This window comes from Schistocerca americana, chromosome 11, assembly GCF_021461395.2.
Source record: "Schistocerca americana isolate TAMUIC-IGC-003095 chromosome 11, iqSchAmer2.1, whole genome shotgun sequence".
NCBI classification, from domain to species: domain Eukaryota; kingdom Metazoa; phylum Arthropoda; class Insecta; order Orthoptera; family Acrididae; genus Schistocerca; species Schistocerca americana.
The window spans coordinates 142,924,830-142,941,870 of record NC_060129.1 but is presented as its reverse complement, the minus strand read 5'-3'; the positions used below and the strand labels follow the sequence as shown (position 1 = coordinate 142,941,870).

Here is a 17,041-nt window from a genome sequence, read left to right as displayed (position 1 = left end):
CTTTTTCAACCAAAATTGGCCGAGAAAAAAAATGTTTTGCATTACTTATTGAACTGCCCTCGTACTTTAGTATTAAATTGCGTTATTTGAAACATATGCAATAATTCCCATTTTTTTTACAACATTTTGTTTAATTATTTATTTCTGTTATTCTTCATACTGTGTTACAGGTATAAGAAATTATACGAGGGCTGTGTTTTAAGTAAGGGCCGTTTTTATTTTTAAAAAAAGATACAAATACTTTTGTAAAAAACTTTTATTTTTTGATTCTACACACTTTTACCTATTTTTCTACATAGTTGCCTTGTTTATTTAAGCACTTGTCATACCGTCCAACGAGGTTTTTAATTCCCTCTTCAAAGAATTCAACCGCCTGCTCCGACAGCCAAGAGTTCACGGCCGCTTTCACTTCATCGTCGTCATTGAAGCACTGCCCGCCAAGATGGTGTTTCAGGTACCGGAAAAGGTGAAAATCGCTAGGAGCAAGGTCGGGGCTGTATGGTGCACGGTCCAAAACTTCCCAGCCAAAAGAATCAATCAAATCCCGAGTCTTTTGAGAGGTGTGAGGCCTAGCGTTATCGTGCAGGAGCAAAACTCATTTTGTCAGCATGCCGCGCCTTTTCTTTTGAATTGCTCTGCGGAGCTTCTTTAGAGTTGCACAGTAGGCATCTGAGCTGATTGTCATTCCTTGTGGCATAAAGTCGACTAGCAAAACACCGCGCCGGTCCCAGAACACAGTTGCCATAATCTTGCGCTTTGACAGCGTCTGTTTGGCTTTGACCTTGACGGGTGAGGTTGTGTGTCGGCATTCCATCGATTGTCGGTTGCTTTCGGGAGTGATACGGGATACCCACGTTTCATCTCCAGTGACAATTTGACTCAACATGTCGTCCCCTTCTTCCTCGCAACGAATCAAAAAGTCCAATGAAGTGGCAAATGTCTTCCCTTTGTGGTCCTCTGTGATGAGTCTGGGTACCCACCGAGAACACAGTTTCTTAAAGTTTATGTTTGCAGACACAATTTTGTACAAAACCGATCTTGAAACTTGTGGAAATTCCAAAGGAATAGTGGAAATTGTGAATCTTCTGTCCTGACGAATATTTGTTTCGACTGCAGCCACCAAATCATCAGTGATCACAGAGGGCCGGCCTGAGCGTTCTTCGTCACGGACATTTTTGACAGCCATTTTTAAACTCTCTAACCCATTGACGCACTTTACCTTCAGTCATTGCATTCAAGCCATAAACTTCTGTTAACTGATGATGAATTTCTGCAGCTGTTAGGCTTCTCGCGGTCAAAAAACGTATCACTGACCGTATCTCACACGCGGCCGGCGATTTAATAATCGCAAACATTATAAAGTAGCACAGCGATGCGTACACGTCAGCTACAGAGCTGCAACTTGCATCAGTGTGAACGGGAAGGACGCTTGCAAGTGGCGTGGTGGCTTGTTGCGACGTCCGCGCGAACTATGGGACTATACGCGCGAGCGGCCCTTACTTAAAAAACAACCCTCGTGTGTATAATCAAACATTTGTTCAGTTAACTCATACAAACATTTTATGAAATCAGTCACAATCACTAGCTGCAAGGGGCGCGTTATCGTAACACTTTTCACACACATTTCTCATGTGCTTTACACACGTATATTTCAAACATTGAGCACAGTGCAATTTAACTTTTATATCTTTACTCTGAGGACAAACTGTGCAGTGCGTGGGCTTGAGTATTCTTTGTTCAGAAGTTGGTGCATTGTTGATGTCTGCAATTCCAGCCACTTTTGCAACTTTCTGTCTAACTTGTTTAGGCAGGGAGTGAGTGGCTGCTCTCTTGCACACTATGGGATTTACTAATGACCTTCTGACATCACGTAAAAACATTCTTCAGGAAATCCTCTCATTGTTATTATTTGCATGTATGATGAAGGCGTTAATGCAAGCAATGTCAATCATTTGGAAAAATAGGGCAAGTGGCCAGTGTCTAGTTTTTCTTGATGTTGAATAAGTAGCGCACATTTCATCTATTGTGTCCACACCTGTTTTGATCGTATTGTACATTTTTATAATTTCTGGTTTCTTTTCCTCTGCAGTATTGGTGTCAGTGGCACCGTCATGATGCAAAGATGAAAGAAGAATAACGTTTTTGCCCTTCTTTGGCACATATGAAACTATGGTGATATCCGTTTTGAATCCAAAAAGGCTGCTTCTAAGTTCACGACCTCTCATGCAAACAAAGTCTGAAGGGAGCTCCTTCTTATTCTTTATAAGAGTTCCTACTACTGTAAGTTTCTTTTTGAGGAGCTCTTCAACCAGTGGTATGGAACAAAACAAGTTGTCTAGTCTCACATTGTGTCCTGTGCCTTCGATAGGCCGTACAAGTCTATTTACTATCTCCTTAGGCGAGTTTGACAGTGCAAAGGGACCCTCTGGCTGTTTCCCAACACAGACTTCCATTCTCAAAGTATACCATGTTCTTGCGTCACATAAGGTGAAAATTTTCAAACCATATTTCGCCGGCTTGCTTGGTATATACTGTCAGAAACTGCATTTGCCTCTAAATGCAACCAGTTGTTCATCCATTGTAGTATATTCAGACACAGTATAATTACTGACACAAATTGACATGAATAATTCAAATACTTCTCTGAACACAGCTAGGCATTCAAGTTCTCTACGCTGTGATCTGTCTCGAATATCATTGAATCTCAAACAACGCAATAAGAAACGAAAGTGCTGTAAACTCATTGTTGCATGAAATATTGCAATTCCAAATCCATTTGTGTCCCATAAGTCTTCTGGTTTTGGTGTCCTGCCCTGTAATGCCCAGCCAATATCAATAGACCCAGAAGAGATTTGATTTCTTCCTCATTTGTTTGTCACCACGGTCTCTTGTGACATTTGATGCAGTGTGTTGTATGTAAATATTTGTGCACGATGTAATTGTTCTAATTATTATGTCATTTATAAATATCGAAAAAAAGTCCACAGCAGTTTCTGCAGATTTTGTGATAGCTTTCACACCAGGGAGATGAATACCGTATTTACTCGAATCTTAAGCCGCACTTTTTTTCCGGTTTTTGTAATCCAAAAAACCGCCTGCGGCTTAGAATAGAGTGCAAAGCGGAAGTTGTGAAAAATGTTGGTCAGTGCCGCCACAACTAACTTCTGTCGTCGAATATATGTAGCGCTTCGCAGGCACAAAGATAAATACCAGCACCAAAACCTCTGTGACAGTAAATAAATAAAAAAAAAAAAAGGTGGAAGACGAGGTTTTTTTCTCAGCCCTGAGTTTCGACCACTGCATTTTCATACATTATCCAACGAAGTAAATACAAATTCCGTATAGTTGATCTTTGAATGTGGCAACATTTCAATGCACTACGAAAATCCGACTGGCAAGACTGTTTGGGATGTTTGCCAATATGGCCAACTCTGCGTTCTGAATTTTTTCCTACCTGTGAGAAGAGATGATTGCTAATAGGAACTTTTATGAATTGTGAATCACATGCAGTATTCTCTCCACCATAATAATAATACGAATATAAACATTTTGCCATGTATTCTTTCGTGTTTGCTGCTATCTCATTTAAATCCTGGCTGCCTAATAAACTACGAAACTAGAGTGAGACAACAGCAAACGCGGAGGAATATACATATCATGTCATGTTTATATTCATATTATTCTTATGCTGAATAGTGACACAGTCAGAAATGAAGCACGGCAATTAATTAGATTTTTAAATCTAAGATGACTCTAATTTCTGTGCAGAATGTAATGTACTAAAGAGGCGTCTGCAAAGATTTTCAAACGGAGAAAAATTTTCGCTAAACTCTCGTTCAGAATATCTTCTATCATACGCAGTCTATTATTTGGTTCTTGTTGATCATTATCAAAGAAAGCAGCAGTGTAAGTAACAACAAATAGCAGTCTCTTGCCATTGTTTCGCTAATGAGACGATTCCTCCTTTTTCTTAAAAATTTGTAAGCGGCGGTGGCGCGCACAAAAGCAAGCCATGCCGCGAGCGGCGACAGGTCGTAAACACTCATTCCATCAGAATGCGACAAACAATGCATGACACAGTACAGTAACGCATTTTCAGCTTTGAGTGACGTAAACACCTATAACAAAGAGAACGGCACTTATCAGATCAAAGAAAAATAAGCAATCAATTCAAACCAGACGAAGCACGTGAAAAAGGAAGGGTACCCGTATAAATCCGGACGGAGCGCCTGACGCATAGCCACGGCTACCTGGTAAAGCTTAACTGCTAAGCTTACGACTCGAACCAAACTACTATAGCTGCATCGTCATTCATTCGACCTAAATTGTCTCATATTACAATAGAGCAACTTCGTTTCGATTTGGAGGTGCGGCCTAAAACTTTTCTTTCCCCTTGAATCTCGAGTCTCAGATTTCAGGTGCGGCTTAGATTCGGGAAAATTTTTTTTCCTCGATTTCGAGTCTTATTTTTCAGGTGCGGCTTAGATTCGAGTGCGGCTTAAATTCGAGTAAATACGGTAATGAGGTCTACACTTCTAGTTCTTACATTACGACTAGGACAACTGATCGTCCATTTTGTAACCTTATTCTTTCCAATAAAAAAATCACGCTTGCTTTCATTATCCGCTGCGCATATTTGCAGTTCCGGTTCCAGGTTGTCTTCATCCTCCGTTTTCGTGTCACTGTGATGAGAGAGAACTTCACAACTGTCTGTTTCCTCCTCTTCCTCATCTCCTCCTTCAAAAGTTTCGTCTAAGACTTCTTCCAGAAGCTTCTGCACTCTTTCTTGTTCTATTTTCTAATGATCCATAGCTATTTTAACTGCAGAGGGCGACAAAATACAAGCAGCTGCTACGGAACGCAGCTGTGCACTTTCTCGCAGCACCACAACATTAAGAGTCGCGCGGGATGCCAACAACACCGCAAGGCACATTGTTCTGTGTTTTCTTGGAACTAGCGCTTCCATTGTAGATTCTTTTGTTACTCAAAGCTTTCATATTACGTTCTAGAAAGGTACCAAGGAACATGACGTTATACTCCTATCCATTATGTAATAATCCATCGATAGGGATGACTGGGGTGTTCTGAATACCCCGTGCGACTGCTTAAGGGTTAACAATGGAGCACCCATGTTCCTTTCAGACTGCACACACACTTACTCCCATTTGGATCTCTCGTTCTGCACTGCTCAGCTTGCCCATCGTGTCGAGTGGTCTGTTCTCTCTGACACATACTCGAGCAATCATTTCCTGTGTGCTATCTGTTTGCTGACTCCTATCCCACATACGTGTAAATCCGATTGGCAGCTTTCTGAAGGTGGAGGCTTTAATCCTCCCTGGTGACCTTAGATGAACAACTTTTCCCCACTTGTGATGACCAGATAGAATACCTTACGAATGTTATCTTTACTACCACAGAATATTCCATTCCCCGCATTCAGTTTTACTGCACTATGTCCCAGTCCCTTGGTGGACTGAGGCGTGCTGCAACACAATTTGCAGGCAGAGATGTGCTCTGTGCGTTTTTAACCTTCATCCTACAATGGTGAACTGCATTCGTTATAAACAGTTGCATGTGCATTGTCATCGCGTTCTTCGAGATAGCAAAAAAGCTTGCTGGATTTCATTTATTAGTTCTGTAATAGTTCCACTCCTCCTTCCATCGTGTAGGCCAACATCCGGCGGCTCTCTGGGACCAAGATCCATTCCCCAATTTCCAACCTGACCATAGCAGATTGTGTCATAGTGGCCCCATTGCTATCTCCATCACCTTGGGCTGCTATTTTTGCAGAGATTTTGAGCTTCACCCACTGTCATCCTTCCTTCCTCCAGCAGAAATGAGTGGAGGAGGCTTAGGCGATACCATTCTCTTCTCAGAATTGTGAGTGCTACAATGCCGCTTTTACCATGAGGGAGCCAGATCGTGCTCTCACTGCATCCCGATCCTCCACCCCAGGGCTGGACGCTGTTAATATTCAGATGTTGCAGCACCTCTCTCTTGTGGGAAAGCACTTTCTCCTTCATACATGCAATCACATCGTGGAAAAGGCACGTATGCCAGATGCTGGCATGAAGCCACTATTATCCCCATATCTAAGCCTGGTAAGGACAAGCACCTTCGTTCTAGCTACTGCCCCATTTTGTCACCAGCTGTGTTTGCAAGGTGATGGAACATACGATTCATGCCCAGCTGTTATGGTGGCTCGAGTCTCACAATTTACTAATCACTGTACAGTGTGAATTTTGAGTGCACCATTCTGCAGCTGGTCATCTCATCACATTGTCAACCCATTTCATGAATGGTCTTCTGCAGAAATACCAGACTGTGACCGTGCCTTTTGATTTGGTGAAAGCCTACGATGCCAGTTGCAGGACTGGTATCCTCTGTACTCACTACACGTGGGGTTTCTGAGGCCGCCTGCCCTGTTTCCTTCAGGAATTTTTAAAACACAGAGTTTTCAAGGTACCTGTGGGTTCTGCCTTGTCGGACACCTTTATCCAGGGAAGCGGTGTGCCTCAGGGTTCTGTCCTGACCGTTATCCTCTTTGCTATCACCATTGACACTATAATGGCCTGTCTCCCGCCGGGCACCTCTGGCTCCTGTTTCATTGGAAATTTTGCGATCTACCAGGTGTACCGGTATGAAATGAGCATTTTTTTTGTGAAGATGAAACACTAATTTTGAATTGAAAAGTAAAAACATTTTATTCAAAGTACTGACCCTTGCTTTCTATACATTTTGACCACCTTTCTGGCAGTTTGTGGACACCACGCCAATAGAAATGTTCGTCTTTTGAAGCAAACCCATCAGATATCCAATTTTCGACTTCTTCGTAGGAATCGAAGTGTTCCTCAGCCAATGTGTGTCCCATTGATGAAAACAAATGGTAGTCGAAAGGGGCCAAGTCTGGTGAACATGGCGGGTGGGGTAGCAGCTCCCAGCCAAGTGTTTTGATTGTATCCTGAACCAGTTTTGCTTTGTGTGCAGTTGCATTGTCGTGTAAAATAATTACTTTTCCATGTCTTCTGGCCCATTCTGATCTTTTTTCGATCAATGCATAGTTCAAATTGATCATTTGTTGTCTGTAGCGATTAGTATTCACAGTTTCACCGGGTTTTAGAAGCTCATGATACACCACACCTTTTTGATCCCCCCAAACACAGAGCATTGTCTTCTTGCTGAATCGATCTGGTTTTGCAGTCGACGTTGATGGTTGTCCCGGATTAACCCATGATTTTTCCTGTTTAGGATTCTTAAAATAAATCCATTTTTCATCGCCAGTAACAATTTGATGCAAAATTGATTTTCTTTCATGTCTTTGAAGCAAAATTTGACAAATGGTTTTTCAGTCTTCCATCTGTCTTTCATTCAGTTCATGTGGAACCCATTTCCCACACTTTTGGATCTATCCCATAGCTTTCAAACAGTCAGAAATTGTTTGTTGTGCAACATTTAGCATTGCTGCCATTTGCTTCTGACTTAAAGTATCATCTTCATCCAATATTGCTTGCAATTCGGCGTCTTCAAACTTTTTTGGTAGTCTTCCACGTTCTTCATTTCTTACATCAAAATCATTATTTCTGAACTGTTGAAACCATCTTTTGCATATTGCTTATGATAGAGCATGACCACCATATGCCTCGACAAGCATTTGATGTGGCTCTGCAGCACTTTTTTTTTTCAAATGAAAACAAAAAATTAATGCTTTCCGCAAATCATCACTTTCTGGTACAAAATTCGACATTGTTAACATGATGAAAACATATGATGTTGTTTGTTCCATGACTTGATGTATACTAAATATCTTTGACAGATGTCATACCAACCAAAAAAAAAATTAAGGCTCGTTCTCAACAAATGTTCCCTATCGACACATTTGTATCTTAACGCTCATTTCATACCGGTACACCTGGTATTGCAGTTCTTCACGGACTTGTCTCCTTGACCAAAATCTTCTGTGATGTCTGAATCGTCTTTACTCCTGGAGCTTCAACAATGGCTTTCACTTTTCCACTGACAAACTCATTTGTATGAATTTCTGTCAGCGCAGTGGGTTTCTTCCACCAGCTGTACATGTTGGGCATGTTGCTCTTCCATTCATTGACACCGTGAAATTTATGAGGCTCATGTTCGATAGGAAAGTTTCTTGGTCCTCCCTTGTGTCTCACGTGGCTGCCTGTTGTACCCAGTCCATCAGTGTCCTACATGTCCTCAGTGGTACTTCCTGGTGAGCGGATCAGACCACCCTTCTCCATTTGTACCGAGCCCTTGTCCAGTTTAAACTAGACTATGGTTGTTTCATTTATGTATCAGCACGTCTGTCCATCTTATGCAGTCTCAATACAATCCACCATCATGGCATCTTTTTCACTAGCCCGGTAGAGAGTTTGTATGCAGAAGCTGCCGAACTAGGGCTGTCGTGCCGACGTGATGTTCTCCTCAGCAATTACACACGCCGTTAGTCTGCCGTGCCTGGCCATCCGTCCTATGCCGCCTCCTTCGACGAGTCCTTTGTCCGCCAGTATATGGTGCATCCCTCTTCTCTGTTACCTCCGGGAGTTTGCTTGTGATATTGCTTCGGCAGCCTAACGTCGAGCTACCTGCCACTTTCTCAGTGGCTGTGAACCCTTCACCACTTTGGCTTTGTGCGGCGAACCGTGCTCACCTCGGACTTCATTCACTGCCTAATGACACTACTCCAGACTTGCTCTACCATCGTAAGTTTCTCGATGTTTGCACTGAAGTTCGTGATAGCACCTTTGTGTACCCTGATGGCTCTTGGACTGACCGTGGTGTCAGGTGTGTTTTTGTCATTGGCACTGATGATTATCGACATCGGCTTCTGGAAAACTGCTCAGTATTTGCAGCAGAGCTCTTTGCCCTGTTTCATGCAGTACACCTGGTGACATAGGCTTTTCAATTGCGTCATTTGCTGTTCACCGTCCACCTCATAGTGTAACAGGTTGAGGAAAGCTTACATTTGCTCACTCTTGACGGAGCCACAGTGACGTTTATATGGGTCTGTGCTCGCGTCAGTCTGACAGGAAACGGTGCCACTGACGCTGCTGCCAAGGCTGCCATCCTCCTACCTCGGCCCGCTAGTTCTTACTAGAGGTGGGGGATCTGCTCCTGAACTGATTCATAGAGTTGAATCTTTCAAAGGAGTGAACAATCAGTGATTCAGAAAAAAAGAACGGTAGCTCCAAACGTTTCCCACAGCAGAGAGAGAGAGAGAGAGAGAGAGAGAGAGAGAGAGAGAGAGAGAGAGACACGGAGCATGTCAGCTGGGCCTCTGCTGGTCAGAGCACACAGCACGCCACACAACACAGCCGGCGCCGGCCTCTGCCCTGCTTCTGCCTTGGCTGCCTGCATTGTGCAGTGCCCCATTGGATTTTGTGTTTCAGACATGCCGTGCCGTCTCTGTGCTTCCTCTGCCACGTGCAGTGTCTGGCGCACCTTAACTTAGCATCGCACTCCGTCGGCGATCTCGCACGTCCTGCCCTCTGGGCAGTTGATGCGAGCAACAGGACAGAGAGCCTCCTAGTGGAGAACATAAGAACTACTTGCAACAACCTGCTCGCAAGAGAACGGACGATTTGTCTCGGAGCGGGTGACTGGTGGCCGTTCACCGCTCCCCCCACCCTCGGAACTCGCCCACTCAACGCTCATCCCACCGTTTTCGACTCTAGCCAGAGCGTTGAGCAAAGCAACTCAGGTGTCACTCTGGTCTGTGGGGTCTTAGCTCGCGCAGTAATACAGCTCGCGGCTCGACCTGCTTGGCTCAGCGCCTCTGCATCGGAGTTCATCTATTCTGGATATTGTTCTTCGTAGTAATACCGATGTGTATATTACATAATTATGTTATGTATACATCATTTGTTTTTATTTTATTTTTATTTGTTTAAACTGATCAGATTAGGTTCCTGACGACTCCTCTTACTATAGGATTTTTATTATGGACACTCGAATTTAAGCTTTAATTACGAGTGAACCGATAAACGTATCGCAAAATGTGATACACCAATATTTACCTTGTTTTGTTCTGCATAAGGCTATATGCAGCACTTTAGTCTTACAGTCAAATTCATTTTTTTTTTTCTTATTCTGGGACGGATTTTGCGATTTTAGGCATCTTCGGAAGGAAACGTTCACTTTAAAAATATATGGCTTGCTATGTATTTGTACGAGGTTAATGAAATTTTAATACATTATAGCCAAATATATTGTTAATGTAAATCTCAAGTTACAACATTTTCCGATCACCCAAAAACCACGATAGTGCAAAATAAATCAATAATCAAAAACTTTGTCATATCGTGGAAATTTCTATAAACAATACAAAATTCTTACTCATTATCTGTGTAACTTCAAAATAGGATCAAATAAGATCAAAATACAGATATCGTACTGGAATAAACCAAGTTTAAAGGGCAATGTGCCTTCCATTTATTTTCTATTGTGAATGAGTGGTGAGTCATGAAAAAGAGCTAGTTCATTTCAGGGAGTGAACAGTTCTGATCCGATCTCTGAAAAGAACAGTTTTGCCCATCTCTAGTTCTTACATTCCCTCTGTGATCTCTGTATTGCCGTCTGTCAGCAGATGCTGCCACTTTGGCATCGTGACTGGTCTTCCCTTCATGGAAACAATCTCTGGAGAATTAAATCTCTCCCAGCATCTTGGCTGACCTCTCGGCCCTCAGGCAGTGAGGAGATCATTTCAGCTAGGTTGCGTATTGCACATTGTCGTTTTAGCGATTGCCATTTGTTAAGTGGTGATCCTCCACAACTGTATGCTCATTGTCATCAACCTTTTTTTATCCATCGTAGTGTAGTGTTTCCTTTTCCTCGGGGTTCTGCCGTGAAAATATAAAATAGAAAATCTGATTGGGTTTTGAATTTTGGTGGTTTCAGTTACGGATAAGGCGGACTTCGTATTATTGATTGAGATCGTGCTGTAATTTGACCGTGAATGGCAGACTGGGTCGGCAACACTACAAAAAGCGACTGTACGGAAATAGCATCAGAAACTAATTTAAATTTACCTTATAATCTTGTTAGATACGCAGTATTAATTACAATGTAGTCTTCGTGGCTGTCCTCCTAATTTCTCTTGTAGGACGACCCGTCTTTCACTTTTCTCCGTCTGTTGAAAACTTCTTCAAGTTGTCACTGTCATGATCAATTTATAAATTTGGCGATAACCACCTTGAATCACTATTGAAACAACCTCGCTTTGTAATATAATTTTAATTTCCACCCAAAAGCACATTCAACACATCGCCGAAAAATACACGTCTTTCGTATGAAGACAAGAGAGAGAGTGAAAAAAATTAGTTGTTAAAAACAAAAACCTACGCAAAAGTAAAAAGACGAACAAAATTATTTATAAAAATGGGTCGCTGGCGCAACGCTCTTCTGCGTGCGCGATCGTAAATTATATCTTTGTATTGGTGGAGGCGCGGTAGTCAAAGTACCATTACAGTAGCAGTATGGCAAAGGACATTTAATTATAAGTTTACAACCTCCACTGTCTGTGTGGCATAGTTTATGGACCTTTCTCCAAAAGAAAGTCTCTGATTTTAGCTGTCTTTCCTTCCGTCAGTTGTTCTTAATGTGTAGTCGCTTTTTAACTCTTTTCTTCATCATAGTGTTCTACGGTTCTGACATAGGCGTGTATGACCTTAGTTGTTTTTGCGCCATAAAACAAACAAACCTAGCAGTGGGATCGACATTTTGAAACCAAATATATGGCGATGTAGGTTAAGAGCCGAGGTATCACACCCACCAGCCATTCACTCTGGTGGGCCCTCATCTGCGAATAATTGGTGAAAAAAATTTCATATTATCTTGTGTGATGCGCCATAGCATTAAAAAGGTGGTATTGTATAGACTCATTGCGTGGTGTAGTGGATAGGGTAAGAGCTTTACATACAGGAGGTTGTTAGTTCAAAACTCACAACAGGCACTAATCTTTTTTAATTTTTAAATGTTTATCAAAATAACTTTGATCATTACTTTTTTCAATAAATTGGGTTACATGTATTTTTTTTATTTCTGTTCCTTTGTCACATCAGATTAATCACAGTCTGAGCTTTCTCTTTTGTTTCATTATTTCCTTACTTTATTCTTTTTCCACTTAGAGTTTTTTGTGAATATGAATTTAAGTATATTTATCTGTTATAATATCCAGTTATTCGAAAAGACCAATCTTTTGATTAAAAAACAATAGGCAAAATAATCTATTTATATTGACTGCACAATGGTGTGAAAAATGTATTGTTCATTAGAAGTGCAATTTTTCCTTTTTTTGTGGTAGCCATCATATAAACATTTAAAACATAGTCTAAATTCCTGTTGCACTATGGACAAAATAACGCAGATGGAGATTTAAGTGAAAGGGTTTAGAAGTGAAACAAAATTCTAGCAAAAGGAGGAATAAATACGGTATAATGGATATTGTAACGTGGCCAAAAAATAGGATGATAAAAACAAACAAAATTACGTCAAAATTAATCATAAAATTAATTAAAAACAGATAAACAAAGATATGAAGTGGGAAAGGAATGGTAAGACAAAAAATGAGAGCAAATAAAGTAGTTGATACTGTATTATGATAAAAATGATGTGACAAAGGAATGCAAATAAAAAATTACATTGAAATCAATTAATTGAATAAAAATGATGAAAAAAGCAGTTTGATAAAGATTTCAAATTAAAGAAATTAATGCACCTGATGAGGCTTATACCTAATTGTGTTCTTTTAAAATTTTTGAGAACAGTTGGCCTGTCCTTGTTCAAAATAATCATTCTCTGATTCCAAAGCAGGCTTTTATATATACAGGGTGTCCCATTTATCTTGACCACCCTAAATAACAGATGCATTTTACAAAATGTTTCAAGCAAATGTTGTTTAGCCGTCAGGGGGACATCAATCAGCATGATTGCCTTCGTTGTAGATTTGTTTTTTTACAAAGATATGAACAGCGGTGTGAGTTTTTTAAATGGCACCCTGTATTTTTTATTCAGCAATTCATTTTCTCTCCTAAAGACTTATTCAAAAATGTATCACAGTGTACCATTCAGTGAAACACAACATTATTAATTACATAACACAACATTGACTTTGTGCCCGGGATCACAAACTCGTCCACTTGCTGGAGTTGTCACAAAACAAATGAAAACCAAGTAAAATCATAACGCAAAACTGACTTTGACTCTCCCGCACCATTGCCCAGGAGTAGAACATTCAAAGGTGCTCAAAGTGGTGATCCCGGACATCAATACACTGGTGCACTCATTGAAAGAATTCCAGTGTTGCCTGCTGAAGAGAATTACAAGCAAGCATGATACATTCGTGCATGTCCTCTGGAGTTGTTGGAATATCGCGATGGACGTCTTTAGTGCATCCCCAAAGAAAAAAGTCTGGAGGATTTAAATCGGGAGACCTAGCAGGCCAAGTAATTGTTCCTTCTCGACCAATCCATCTGGAAGGTTCAGAACACGATGTGCACACAAGGCGTTCTGTGCTGGACACCCATCGTGTTGATCCCACATAAGCATTCTGGTTCTTAGCGGCACTTCATGCAGAAGAGGAGGAAGAATTCGTCTGAGGAAGATGGCATATGCTGTGCCGTTTAGACTACCACTGATGAAATAAGGCCCAATAATTGTAGTACCAAGCATCCCACACCAGACGTTAACTCTCCATTGACGCCGATGTTCCACCTGTCTAAGCCATCGTGAGTTGTCACTGGACCAATAATGCATGTTCCTCGTATTTACTTGTTCTTTGTTTGAGAAGGAACATTCATCGTTAAATAGAACATTGGAGAAGAATTTCTGGTTGGCGAGGATTTGCTGCTGTGCCCACTGACAGAACTGTACATGCTTCTGGAAATCATTCTTCTATTCATTGCACAATTACATAAGAAAGGTTATTTTGACAATTTTCGGACACTTATAAAACTATCTTTTCACGAATTACCAGTACAAGTGATTTGGGTATGTAATTTATTTTGTAGCAAATTGGTTTTTGTAGTTCACGGTTCTGCGAAAAAATACTTCACCCCTGAACTTCACTGTGTATCAATGCAAATAAATGTGTGTTTTTTAGAATTTTTGAAACTTACCATTGTCCTTTGCATAATCTGTGAGCAATTAGTAGCAAATTGGCATTTGTAATTTAATTACTGTAGCAGATTTTCTAACACATTGTGTTACACCTAGTTTACCCTTAAAAAGGAGTAGCCCCATATATTATCTGAATTTATTGTAAATTAACTAACAACTATAATTGACCTCAAAATGTTTAGGGAACTAGTAGTTTTTAGCACAGGTTTCTGTATTGCTTTAATAGAAATCTTGTTTTGTGTATTTGCATCAGTTCTTATAGAAAATTAGCAACTTTTTAGCTCAACAGATTAAAAGATGACCAATGGCTTAGTTTAAAGTTAGTTGTTTGTGTCTTGTAATACATTGCGCAAGCCAAAACGCAGCCCCACTTTGAATGTTGTTCTCAAGCACGGGATGGGTTGGTTAACATTCGTAAGCAGCTGGAAATTGGCCTGGCTACTGTCAAATGATTGGCAGCTGCTGCGAATCGGTGTGTTTGAAGAGCTCCCGAGATCTGTGAAACAGGTACCAGAGGTACATCAAGTACTATCCTCTTCTGTTTATCCTTCCTCCTCAGCAGAAAGTAAAGATCTAGGCATCCCGTACAGGGTGGATGAGGACCAGGAAGGACTCAGGCTGTTGTACCAATCCCCCTAGCCAACAAGTTTGAGGCGCTGTCTCTCATTGAAACTGAAACGTAGCTAGTGGGATTCACTTCATCTGTCTTGGGGAAACCTGTTTTGTCAAGTGTTAAGAGGCAGCAAATACAAAAGAGTAGGGGTCTATTAATCGTCAGAAGTTCAAACATATGGTGAATGAAAGTGCTCTTTAGGACAGCAAGGGACAGGAAAGGATGCCAGGTGCATTCAGTGTGCATGTCTGAGGGCCTCATTTAACAATTTGAAGAGGCTATTCCAGCAGCCATTGAGGGAACAGGGTGTAATCAATTTGGTTAGTCACTGTCCTTCACCCACCTGTCTCCTCTAATGTTCCCATCCCAGCACTATACAGCCTTCTGTTCCACCAAAACACCCACAATCTCTTTACTTGTGTCCTTTTCTGCTATCCCCCGCCCCTCACCCTCCGTCTTCCTACTGACTGCACCTCGCTGCCTTACCCTCTCCCCACCTTGTCCCTGTATGATCCCACAAACATCACTTGACCATCCCCACTCCTATCCTGTTATCCTTCCCCACTCTGCCCCAACTTCCTTCTTACCCCCATCACCCAGGTTGCTTCTTTCATCATGTGCAGCTGATCACAGTCTGGCCTCAGCAACCAAAGACAGTGGTCGCATGTGTGTGTTTTTTGTCTTATTCAGAAAAAGGCCTTTTGGCCATAAGCTTACTTTTTTAGTAGTCTTTTTGTTGTGCCTGTCTATGACTCAACATCCCTCATTATCGTGAGTAGCAGTCCACCCTTTTCTTAATATTACCAATAATTTGTAAATTCTAGACATTGGCGGCATGTCACTCTGACTATCACTTAACTTTTTTTTCCCAGAAAATCAGCACTCCGTGTGTGTGTGTGTGTGTGTGTGTGTGTGTGTGTGTGTGTGTTTGTTTGTTTCACATCTGAGTGTTTTATCAGGACTTTGTTACTCAAGCATCTAGCTGCAGCTTGCCAGATGTTTGCTTCCATCCCTTTCCTGCCACATACTGACGCGGACGTCCCTCTGTTTGCACCGCCGCTCTGTTCCAGACTGTCGATGATACTCAGGCACCAGGGGATCGGGGCGAACGTGGTGCACCGCGACGTGGAGGAGAAGTTCGACCTGGTGGTGGAGGCCAACGATGCCATCCTGGAGCGTGTGGTGAGTGAGTGCCAGCCGAGCTTGTAGTCTGGTGGGGCGCAGCATGGCTTGTAAATGCGTCACACACCGTTATCGAGTAGTCTGTAGCAACTGCCTCCTCTGGGTCATTTAGCCCTGCTTTGGTTTTTGTCATTTGGCAAACTATCATCATGCTGCTGTGGATGATGATGATGATGATGATGATGTTGTCATCGTCATCATGTACATTATGAAGACTGGTTTGTTGTAGCTCTCCATGCTACTCTATCCTATGCAAGCCTCTTCATCTCCGAGTACCTACTGCAACCTACATTCACTTGAACCTGATTCCTGCATTCTTGCCTTGGCCTCCTTACCTACTTTTGACCCATACACAGTTCCTTCCATTATGAAATTGATGTTCTCTCTGTTTCGGGATGCATTCTGTCAACAGATCCCCCCTTTTAGTCAAGTTTTGTTTTCTCTCCCAGGTTGGATTTGGTACCTTCTAATTGGTTATTCAGACTACCCATCTACATCATTGGCCCCTTTCTTAGCTTGCATTTATCGCAATCCTCTCGCCCGGAGCGAAGTCGCAAGGGACTGGAAAAAAGCGGGGGTGACTTCTGTTTATAAATGGGGTAAAAGAATGGTCCCATGAAATTACAGACCAATATCCTTAACATAAGTTTGCTGCAAAATCCTTGAACATATTCTCAGTTCAAATATAGTAATCTTTTTTGAGGTCAAAAAAGCTGTCCACAAATCAGCACCATTCTAAAAAGCGTTACTCGCGTGAAACTCAACTTGCTCTTCTTTCACATGACATTCTGAAAACTATGTTAAAAGGCAACCTGCAGGTTCCATATTTCTGGATTTCTGAAAAGCGTTTGACATGATGCCCCGCTGCAGACTGTTAGTGAAGGTACTAGTGAAAGGAATAGGCTCCCAGATATGTGAGTGCTTTGAAGAATTTTAAAGTAATAAACCCATTACAATGTCCTCTACAGCGAGAATTCGTCACTGCCAAGGATATCGTCAGGAGTGCCCCAGGGAAGTGTGATAGGACCACTGTTGTTCTCTATGTACATAATTGATTTGGCAGACAGGGTGGGCAGCAGTCTGTGGTTGTTTGCTGATGATATTGTGATGTAAGGG

General features: G+C 41.7%; 1 protein-coding gene across 2 annotated transcripts in view; it reads left to right on the top strand.

The window, feature by feature from the left end:
- LOC124553776 (exosome component 10) overlaps positions 1-17,041 on the top strand; it is a 191,931-nt gene that overhangs the window by 30,545 nt on the left and 144,345 nt on the right. For both annotated transcript variants that reach the window (XM_047127713.1, XM_047127712.1), the window contains exon 3: positions 15,814-15,925. In XM_047127713.1, the coding sequence (XP_046983669.1) occupies positions 15,814-15,925 (112 nt within the window). The remainder of the gene's footprint in view (positions 1-15,813; positions 15,926-17,041) is intronic.